Source organism: Dromiciops gliroides, chromosome 1, assembly GCF_019393635.1.
Source record: "Dromiciops gliroides isolate mDroGli1 chromosome 1, mDroGli1.pri, whole genome shotgun sequence".
NCBI lineage: Eukaryota > Metazoa > Chordata > Mammalia > Microbiotheria > Microbiotheriidae > Dromiciops > Dromiciops gliroides.
Window position 1 is genome coordinate 87,519,001 of NC_057861.1, and position 11,682 is coordinate 87,530,682.

Below are 11,682 nucleotides of genomic sequence, written 5' to 3' on the forward strand. Positions count from 1 at the left end.
TTAGGTGCATTGAAAAAAAGTTGAGATTGTTTCTTGAAATAGTAGGGACTTAACACACACATCCCCCCGCCCCCACCCCTTCCTCCCTCCCTCCCTCCCCCCTCTCTCTCCCTCTCTCTCCCTCATCTTTCTTTTGTTCTATCAATCAAAATTAATTAAATGGTATCCTTTTAGATATCTGAAGATAGTAATCATGTCCCCCACCAAATTTTCTTTAATAACTCCCCCAGTCCTTTCCAAGAGCAAAGTAAATTAGTATTTATATCATACCTACTATTCGCCAGCCACTGTGATGTGTTTTACAAATATCTCATTTGATCCTCACAATAACTCTGCAAGGTCAGTAACAATTATTCCCATTTAACAGTAAAAACAAACAAACAAAAACCCAAAAAAACCTGAGGCAACTGGAAGGTTAAATGACTTGCTTAGGGTCACACAGCTACTAAGTATCTGAGGCTAGATTTGAACTCAGATCTTCTTGACTCCAGGCACAGTGCTCTCTCCACTATGTCACAGAGCTGCCTTTAAGCTGTGGAGGTAAGAATTTAAAACTGGCTTTCACTTACTAGCAGGGTGACACTAGCCAAGTCATTTCAACTTTCTAGTTTTCAATTTATTCATTTATAAAATGATGGAGCTGGACCCCATGATCTGCAAGGCTTTTTCTGAGAGTCTGTAAAAGCTAGAATGCTATGATGCTTAGCTGCATGTCTATAGTGATTGTTGTTGTTGTTGATGTCATTGTTATTATTCAAGGTTGAAGCTAGTCTTTTTTTTTTTTTGGCAAGGCAATTGGGGTTAAGTGACTTGCCCAGGGTCACACAGCTAGTAAGTGTTAAGGGTATGAGGTCAGATTTGAATTCAGGTCCTCCTGACTCCAGGGCTGGTGCTCTATCTACTGCGCTACCTAGCTGCCCCTTGAAGCTAGTCTTTTGACCAGGTATAACATTTTGTTGGATCTTCCTTGAACCAACTGGGGATGCTAACCCAGGATCTTTAAAATTATGATGAATTTTCTTTTTTTTTTTAAATTCTGAACTTGAAAAACATCAGTAAACACAGGCATTTCCATATACAAAGAAGAATAGAAAAAAATGAGGCTTGCTTATACAACTGTGACTCTCTCTTACAGTTATCCCTTCTACATCTCAGTGGTAGGGGCATGGCACCTGCAAAATCTAGAATCTGGGTACATTTTTTTGGTCCTTCCTATCAGAGGAGGTCTGATTTTTTTCTTTTCCTTTTATGGGGTGTTTACAATGCTTTATTGAAAAACCTGGGTTAAGTATTTGGTCATAAGCTCTGTGTCATCTACTAACCTTCATGTGTCATGTGCAGCTTCTGCAAAACTCCCCCCCAAATCCCATTTAATTCTTATTCCAACCTGCAATATATAGAAACCATGATGGGAAAAGTTGAGATGTGGAAGGGATAATTGTACTTACAAATTTCTTTATGTTCAATTTAATAAAATAGTTTGCACGTTACCCTGCTGGTCTACACCCCTTCTGAACCTTCTTCAGTTCTTTTGTGTACTTTGAAATGTTTTGTGGTCACTATTTTCTTTTTTCTCTTTTTCTTTCTTTTTTTCTTCCCCCTCCCTCCCTCCCTTCCTTTCTTCCTTTTTTCTTCCTTCCTTCCTTCCTTTTTTGCTATTCATCACTCTTACTAGCTCCCTCTATCCCTACCCTCCAAACAAAAAGCCCTCCCTTGCAATAAGTCCAGTCAAGCAAAGCAGATCTACATACTTCCATGCCTTAAAGTGTATGCCTCCTTTGGCACCTCCAGTCCTTTGCCAAAAGGCAATGCAGAGACTTTTAAGGTGATGAACATTGGTTTACCATTGCCTCTAAACAAAAAATTCTAAAAGGAAGTAGAGTTAGTGATCAGTCTTGAAAAATGGAGAATTTCTCACTACCAAGGCTCATAAGGTGTAATTTTAATACCCAAAGCTATTTAACTTTTTGTTAGACCAAGGTAGGTGTTTCTGTCTCATGCTGCATTGAGCTGCTCTATGATAACCTGTCTATTGGATCTTCATCACCTCAAGAGAGGTGCTTAGTTTAGCATGCACTTGTGTGTTTGCATGCACACATGTGCATATATGTGCACGCGTGTGTGTGTGCGTGCATGTGCGCATACACACACACACACACACACACACACCCCTGAAAGCTGAATGCAGTAGAGGGAATCATGGTATTTCAGAGCTGGAAGGAACTTGGGAAGATAGAACAAATCATTTTTTTTTTGAAAAAATTATTCACTTTTATTCAAACTTAACAAACACCAAATAAAATGGACATTTCCATTCTATGAGCAGCTAAGGTGGTACAGTGGATAAAATACTGGTCTGGAATCAGGAAGGCTTGAATTCAAATCTGGCCTCTGACACATCCTAACTATGTGACCCTGGGCAAGTTCCCTAACCTCTATTTACCTCAGTTGCCTCATCTGTAAAATGGGAAAAATAATATCTCCCTCTGAGAGTTGTTGTGGGGATCAAATGAGATATTTATAAAGTGCTTAGCACAGTGCCTGCCACAGAGTAGGAATTCAATTAACACTTGTTTCCTTTCTTCCTTATGCAAAATAGAACAGGAGAGGAGGATTGCACACAAAACTGCACATCTCTAATATATATACAGCTTGCTTTTCTTTTAGAATATTAACAAATTCAACCTGTAGCTTTCAAAGCTGTCCTATTTTTCTGTTATTCTTTCTGTCCTTCTGTTCTTTTCTCTGCTTAAAAAAAAAGATGGCTCAGTGAGGAGAAGAGACCACCTCAGCACTTTGGAGGCTGATATATCTACTGCTGTTTGCACTGGTAACCATCTAGCCCAGTAGCCCAGTACAGAAAATGAGTTCCCTACCACTGAAACAGACTCTCAGAAGTTCCAAGGAATATGGTACAAGACATTGCAACAGATATTAAGAAAAGGAAGTAAATCCAAGGCATTCCATGAGGGACTTGTGGACAACAAATGTCATAATGAACCTGGTTCAAAGGCATACTTTTTTTTTGGGGTTGTAGAACAACTCATGCATTCAATAGATATTTAGTCTGTTCAAGTTACTGGCTCTAAAGATGAATATATGTGCACTCTGAGATAGTGGTCTAATGGATCTGGGTTGGTAAGGCATGTACACAGGGATCAAGAATGTAAGATATAATATGATAAGTTCGTTTAATGGAGTTCATTTGATGGATACATGCCTCCCTTCTCCTCCTTCTCAAGTCTTCCTTGAGTTTCTTAGCTGGAAGTGAATTTTCCTTCTCCTCACAGTTTAAACTCACTTTACGCACTTATTATCTTGTAATTTTTAATTACATTTTTACCCATGAAACACTAGGTTATAAGATCTTTGAGCATGAGGAACTTATAGAAATATTTTGTTTTTACATCACCTTCATTTCCCAATGTCCTTTCCTCACCTCACCCAGAGGGCTGGCCCTTACAACAAAGAAGAAAACGTATCAAAATGAAAGAGGGGTGGAAACGATTTCAGCAAAACTAACCAAATCATCAATCAAGTTCAACATGATATGTGGTATCTTATACTCTTTAGCACCCCACCCCCTTCCTGCTAAGAAGGGAAGGAAGTTCATATGTAACTTTTTCAAAGCCAAACTGGGTCATTATACTTATACAGTACTTTGTACCAGCTTGTAGAAATCTTCTTATATTTCTCTGTATTCTTCATATTCATCATTTCTCACAAAACAGTATTGTTCTATGATATTCATGTACTGTATATAATTTGTTTAATTATTACTCAGTGAACACCAATTTACTTTTCTTTCCAGTGTTCTTGTTTTTCTTTTTTTGGGGAGGGGGCACTTAATCAGTATTACTGTAAACATTTTGGTGTATATGGGGCATCTAAAACAGGTACACATGTGCAAACACATACAGACACACATACAAAACTTGGATCTACTTGATGCAGGTATCCAGCAATGAGATACCTAGTCATTCAGGCAAAAGTTATAGGCATTTTACTTACTTTTTCAGCATAATTCGAAATTGCTTTCCTGAATGGTTGGATAAGTTCATAACTCTATCAACAGCAAACAGATAGATGTACCTGGGACAGAGACTTCTTAATAAACTGAAGCATATCTAGAGGAGGGTGACTGGAGTGGTGCAAAGACAAGAGAGGAGGCTACAGGAGAGCCATCTGAATGATATGAGCAGATTTGCAGGGGAAGGGGCAAGGAAAGAGTATGGTTTGATTTTTTTTTCTTTCAGGCAATGGGGGAAAAGTGACTTGCCCAGAGGCACACAGCTAGTAAGTATCTGAGGTTGGATTTGAACTTAGGTCCTCCTGACTCCAGGACAGGTGCTCTATCCACTGAGACCCCTAGCTGTCCCTGTGATTAATGTTTTTTTTTTAAATTTTTAAATTTTTAAATTTTTTTTAGTGAGGCAATTGGGGTTAAGTGACTTGCCCAGGGTCACACAGCTAGTAAGTGTTAAGCGTCTGAGGCCAGATTTGAACTCAGGTACTACTGACTCCAGGGCCAGTGCTTTATCCACTACGCCACCTAGCTGCCCCCGTGATTAATGTTTTAAAGAATTTGAAGGGCTGTCATGTTAAAGAAGGATTTGTTGTGCTCTGTTTAGCCCTGAAATGCAGAATTAGTATTAATGAATTACAGAGAAGTTTTTAGCTTGATTTAAAGAGAAACTTACTAAGAATGAAAGCTACTATTACTTTACTATCATATTCGAAATAGCAGATCTGGGATTTGAACTTGGATCCTCTTATCTACAAATCAAATGCATTTTAATCCACCTCACTGTACCTCTTTAATTGAAATTTAGAATTGGAAAGCAGCCTTTGAGATAATTTTGTCCAATTTCCTCCTTGTTTGACAGATATAGAAACTGAGTCTCAGAGAGGTAGATTTACCTTCGGGTTATCCAGTAAGTGAGCAGTAGAGATGGAATGAGAAAGGAACAACTTGGGCCTCTTGACTCTCAGACTAGAGTGGTATCCATTTCTCTGTGCCATATAGAGTTTTCCCCAACACAGAGACTTTATTTCTTCGGTCCTGGATAATGTATGGTAAATTTTCTATTGTTTAGCACAATTGAGGATGGAGGTGTTCAGGTCAATAAAATATTCTGGTCAGTCAAGAGATTACATCTATATGAACATGGCTTGCCAATCTTCAAAGAAATAAATTATGGTGTAATATATGTCACATGAAAACTGTATGGAATATAATTTGGCCTCTTTCTGGGGAGATTGTGTGTTGTAATATAGCAGAAGAAAACACTGATCCTCAGGAGAGCTGAAGTTGAAGTTAAACAACACAATCACTGAGGTCCCTTCCAAATGAAAGGTGACAGGAACACTATGCTAAGTGCTTTACAAGTATCTCATTTTATCCTTACAACAACTCTGGGAAGTAGAGGCTACTATTAGCCCCATTTTAAAGATGAAGCAACTGAGGCAAATAGAGGTTAAGTGATTTGCCAATGATCATACAGCTAGTAAGTGTCTGAGATTGGATTTGAACTCAGGTCTTCTTTATTCCAGGTCCAAGATTCTATCTCCTGTACTATCTAATTGCCTTTAAGTTATAGAGATGAGACTTTAAATCTGGCTTCAGACACTCACTAGCAGGGTAACCCTAGCCAAATCACTTCAACTCTCTTGTTCATCATTATTATTCAGTTGTGTGTGACTTTGTGACCCTGTGTACCATATTGTCCATGGCATTTTCTAGGCAAAGATACTAGAATGCTCTGCCATTTCCTTCTCCAGTGGATTAAGGTAAAGAGAGGTTGTAACTCGCCCAGCATCATACATATAGAAAGTATCTGAATCTGAATTTGAACTCATGTTCCTGACTTCAGGCCTTGCATTTTATCCACTGAGCTACCAGCTGCCTCAGTTCTCCATTTATCTATTTATAAAACGAAGGAGCTGGACTTCATGATCAGCAAGGCTTTTTATATGTGGGAATTTGCAAAAACTTGGATGCTATGATTCTAATTGAGTTCTATCTCTGGCCCTGTGCCTAGCTGTGGGAAAGTTACTTTGCCTCTATGGGCCTCACTTTCTTCATTTGTTAAAAAGAGGCTATTAGACTATATGATCTTCAAGGTCCCCTTCAGCTCCAATATTCTATAGACCAAGGTCTTGTGTGTGTGTGTGCATGTGTGTATCCTGAATTCTTTTGGTAAATTGGTGAAGACTATAGATCCCTTCACAGAATAATGCCTTTAAATGCATAAAATAAAATACAAAGGATCACAAAGGAAATCAATTATATTGAAATATAGTTATTGAAATACTAACAACAACAGCAACAACAAATACAAGTTCACAGATCTCAGGTGAAGAACCCCTGATCTACTGGGTGGGAGAGGAGTTAACTGTGGTCACTTGGACTGAAAAAAACCTTACTTTGAATCCTGTCTCAGCACTTTATTATCTGTGATGCTGATCAATCATTTAACCTTTATCAGCTTTAGTTTCCTTGTCTGTGAAATGGGAATAATAGTAGCACCTACCTACCAAGGTTGTTTTGAGGATAAAATGAGATAATATTTATAAAGTGCCTTGAGAAGTGCTATACAAATGTTGGCCATTATTATTAACAAAATGGTGAGAATAACAGCTCTTACTTCACAGTGTTGTTGAGAAGATTAAGTAATATATGTAAAGTACTTTGAAGGATTGTATTAAATGCTTACTATGTGCCAAGGACTGTGCTTAATGCTAGTGGTGCAAAAACCAAACAAGATAATCCCTGTCCTCAAGGAGTTTACATTTAATGGGGGAATAAAGCATATAAGGAGGAACTCAATAGGAAGGGTTGGGGTTATACTTGGGCGTCAGGGTTTGGAAATGGTCCCTAGAGGCTTTGAAAAGTGCCATATAAATGTCATACCTAAGTCATTCAGGCAGGCACAAAACATTTATTAAGCACCTACTATGTTGCAGGTACTGTGCTAAGTTCTGGGGACAACAAAAAAAATGAAAAGGACAGTCCTTGTTCTTGAGGCACTCACAATCTAGCAGGAAAGATCCTCAGACATAAAGCATAGAGAGCTTACATTCTGTGGTTCTATTATGATTCAGATGTCACTGTTGGATCTCAGAATTCCTCGGGGTAATCACTGCTAATAGCAGTTAGATTGTATCATGGATGAACTAGGAGGACTAGTTCTGCGTTGTAAGAAAGGTGTGTTGGAAGCCTTAAACTGCTAGAGAAATTATGAGAGAGTTCAATTAAACAAGTATTAAGTACCCGCTATGTACTTGTGCTGGTGATACAAGGGATTGCTCTGATGTTTCTGACTTTGAGGAGCATATTTATGTATTTATATATTTTATTGTTATGTTTTGTATTTACATTGCCTGGATTTTTCCTGTACCTTTCCCTCCTCTTCCCTTCTCCAGGAGCTATTATGAAAAAAAAATTAAGAGGAAGGAAATTTAAAAAATGTACCAAACTGATTTAGTACTTCACATATAGCACCAGATTTTTTTAAATATCCCACACCCTTCGACCCATGTGTCTATAAAGGAGCAGGGGGAAGTGTTGAGGTGAATTCTCATTGTTCTTCCTTAGGGGCTAAGCTTGCTATTTTTAGTTTCACAACCTTCCTATTCAGTGATTTTTATGGTGGTTGTTTGTTCTATTTACATTTTTACTGTCATTGTAGTTGTCATTTTCCCAGCTCTGCTTACTTCACTTTGCATCAGTTCATAGGAATCTTTCCATGTTTCTTGTATTCATTGTGCTTGTTCTTCCTTATAGCACAGCAATTTTCCATTATATTAATGAATTTCAATTTCTTTAGCCATTCTCCAATTTGTTTCCAGTTCTTTAGAGGAGTTTATATTCTTATATTTAGGAGTTTATATTCTTAAGGAGATTGGGTAAGGGGAGAGGGAAATATCATATATAGAGATGACTGCAAAGCAAAATAGAGTGTGATAGAGTCAAAGAGAAAACGGGGCAGAGTTCCATAGAACAGAAAGCTTGATAAACCGCTTTCTCATATATTTGTTTCCACAAGGTGGCAAAGCTTTATCAATGAAAGTTCTATTGCATTGTTAAATCTTGTCAAAGAGCAGAATATATTTTCTGTTAGGCAAAGTTTATGAGTTTGCTACCTAGACCGTGAATCCTTTTCAAAACCTCCCCCAATAAATGGTCATCCAGAATCTGCTTGAATATGTCTAGTCATGGGGAACTCACTATTTTATGACACCCCTTTCCAGTTAGGGATAGCTCTTAGTATTAGGAAGTTCTTTGTATAAAGTAGATAAAGCATTTGTCAGGTGCTTACTATATGCCAGACACTGCATTGAGCACTGAGAATATTAAATAGAAATTCACTCAGAACCAGTCTGCCCCCTCTTGTACATAAAAGCCCTTCAGATATTTGATGTCAAAGATTGTGTCTCCTCTTTACCAGGGCTAAAATCATTGAAGGTAATTTTCTGCTTATCACAAATCAGCAGTGCCAGAAAAAAATCAGAGGAATAGGCCACCTGACATGTAAATACAGGAAGTAAAAATCTCTAGGGTTTCCCTGGAGATATGGGTGGTAGAAAGAAGACCACTGCCCTTGAAACCATATATTTTAACTCACAGTCCTAGTTCTGCTGCTTACCATCTCAGTGAAGTGGGGCAAGTCACTTTGCTTCTCTGATCCTTAATTTTCCCAGCTCTAAGATGGGGATAATGATACTTCTACTAAATCTTAGGAGAGTATTTATAAACAGTTCAAATTAATAGAACTATGAGATGCTTTTATTGTAGAATCGGAGAATGGCAGAGCCAAAAGGAACCTTAGTGACCTTCTTGCCCAATCCCTCTATTTGACAAATGAGAAAACTAATGTCAAGAGAAAGGATGTGACTTGCCCAGGTTAAAAAAAAACACAAAGCTATTTTTAATACTTTGGGATAAGCCCTATGGAAATAAAAAACACTGGGAGAACGTAGCTCCCTCAACCCCAGGAGTGTCCTAGAGGAAAGCAAGGCTGCCTGGGTGGAAGAATGCACAGAGGGAACCCACTGCTGACACTGGGGGAAGGAATACTGTCAGTTCTAGGACCTACAATGAGTACTACAGGGGAAGGAATGAGCATGATGGCACTGGCTCTGGGACATAGTTGATGGGCAAGAGAGATGGACATGTGCCTTGGCGTTACTTGGGCTCTTCCTTCTTCTTACTAGCCTTTTTCCTTTTCTGCTTCTCTTACATGATCTGTGAGTTCCTTTGCTTTCAGGCAGTGGCAGAGAGCCCATCAACCTGGTGTTTTCCATTGCCTGAGTTGCTTTGCTTTTTCACGTTCTGGCGAGCATGCTCATGCTGATTTCTGTGAGTCATGGCAGTGGCAGCAGCTCCCCATACATTGAGTTTTTTAGACTTTTTTGGGGGGGGTATGGTAGGCAGGAGACAAACAATCAACTAAAACCTGGTTCCTAGGAAGTTGGACCATCCCTTCCGATAGGGTATGGCCACACAACCTTGTGAGAATCAGATGTAGAGTTGGGGAAGGAAAGGTTGAAATGAATTGAATTTGTTGCAGGGTGGGGATGGTGGTGCTGGGGCAGAATTAGGAACAACCAGTAGATGTCAAGAGAGAGGCTGATTTTAGTTTGATATGAGAAAGAGGATGCAGCATGGTACAGTAGAAAGATGATTGGCTTCAGAGTCAGAGGACTTGGGTTTGAATCCTGCCTCTTACCCTTAGCACTAGTATGAGCCAGAGCAAGGAGTTTAGCATCTCTAGGACTTAGCATCTTTATATATAAAATGACAGGTTGGACTATATGGCTTCTGAGATCCTTTCTAGCTCTCAGTCTATGAATCCATGAACTTCTTAACAATTAGAACTATCTGAAAGTGAAGTGGACAGCCTTGGGAGATAGCAGGTTCCCATTTATTAGAGACAGTAATAATAACATCAGCTTGCTTTTATATATATGTAGTGCTTTAAGGTTTAGAAAACACTTTATACATGTTATCTCATTTGACCTTCCCAACAACTCTGTGAAATAGGTGCTATTATTCTCCCCCTTTTAATAGATGAAAAGACTGAAGCAGACAGAGGTTAAGTGATATGCCCAGGGAAACACAGCTAATGGGTGTGTGAGGTATGAATTGAACATTCAGGTCTTTCTGACTCTAAGTCTAACACTCTATTTATTGGACCGCTCAGTTACTTTAAATGTCTTCCAGGAACAGTGGGATGACCACTTGTAGATATGTAGATAGAGAGGACCTCTGTGTGCCTTTATAACTCTGAGGTTCTGTGATTTTTGATTCTGTAGAAGAGGAAAAGATTTGAGATTAGCCATTAGGACTCTGGGAGAAAACAGAAGCCCTTCCATAGCCATAAATTATCATTGTAATTTCATCTTGGAACTCTGTTGACATTAACCAAATGTTCTAGCTTTGATCTGGTTATAACACTGAGTTCCCATCATGAGATGATATCCACGTTATGACAGTGGGCAGTGGTTATGGCCTCTGGGTCTCACACCTTGCCAACTTTTCAGAACTGAGTTCTGGTGACTCAAGACACATAATAGGAGGAAATAAAGAGCCACTTTTGAAATTTAGAAGGGCTAAATAGTGGTGACAAAAATAAATTCACTATTACAACCAATAACAAAATGCTAGTATTAGACAACCCCTTCACCTTTTTACTATCAATCAATCAACAAGCATTTATTAAGCACGTACTATATTTTGGTACTATGTTAGGTACAGGGGATCATAGACTAATAGATCAAAATCTATAAAGCCTTCCCAAAGACCATGTGATACAACATTCTTATTTTGCAAATGAGGAAACTAATGCCCAGGAAGGTCACATCATGGGAGGCATTCAAACTCAGATCCTCTAAAACTAGAACCAGTGCTCTTTCCATTGTAGCATGCTGGGGATACAAAAACAAAAATAAAAATGGAGCATACAATCTACACTTTGGTTTATGCCCATGTCTTATATTCCCTACTGGACTTCACGCTCTGTGTGTACAGGATCTCTCTATGTATGTGTGTATAAATGTATATATACATGTGTACGTGCATACAGGATTTATGTATATATATATATGCACATACATATATACACAATCATATACACACATGTACACATATATGCATGTATAGGAGGTATAGGTATGTCTACATACATGTGTATATGATATGTGCACATATCTATGTATATCTCTACATATGTATTTATGGATATGCATGCATTTGTGTATGTGTATATATATATATTTATATGTGTATGTATATAAAATATATCTTGGAAATGTTTATCAAGCACCTACTGTGCGCAAGATACTATGTCAGGTACTGGGAGAGTTACAAAATATCATAGAAAATTAGGGCTTGAAGGGACTTGAGAGGTTGGATTAGGTGAACCTTAATTTTACATTCAAGAAAACGGAGGATGGTGGCGAGATGGAGATGAGGAATGAGGCGCCTGCCAGTTTTTCTCACAGGGTAAGAGGCGGCAAAGAAAGAGGAAAGAAGTAGCTGGAAGCTGGATTTTTACATAAGACTTTCTCATAGACGATAGCTTTTAGTAACTACTGTTTACATTAGGGCTTTGGCAGGAATCGGCTAATTCTGGAACAAAAGCTGCTGAACAAGCAAGTAAGTAGAATCACATTGTGAGA

General features: G+C 38.5%; 2 protein-coding genes across 2 annotated transcripts in view; one reads left to right on the forward strand and one right to left on the reverse strand.

The window, feature by feature from the left end:
• Positions 1-11,682, forward strand: part of KCNK9 (potassium two pore domain channel subfamily K member 9) — a 192,142-nt gene that overhangs the window by 12,061 nt on the left and 168,399 nt on the right. The window lies entirely within an intron of this gene.
• On the reverse strand, positions 9,188-9,370 carry LOC122734433 (small EDRK-rich factor 2-like). Its single transcript, XM_043975264.1, is given in 1 exon segment — positions 9,188-9,370. A coding segment is annotated over 1 exon segment (183 nt).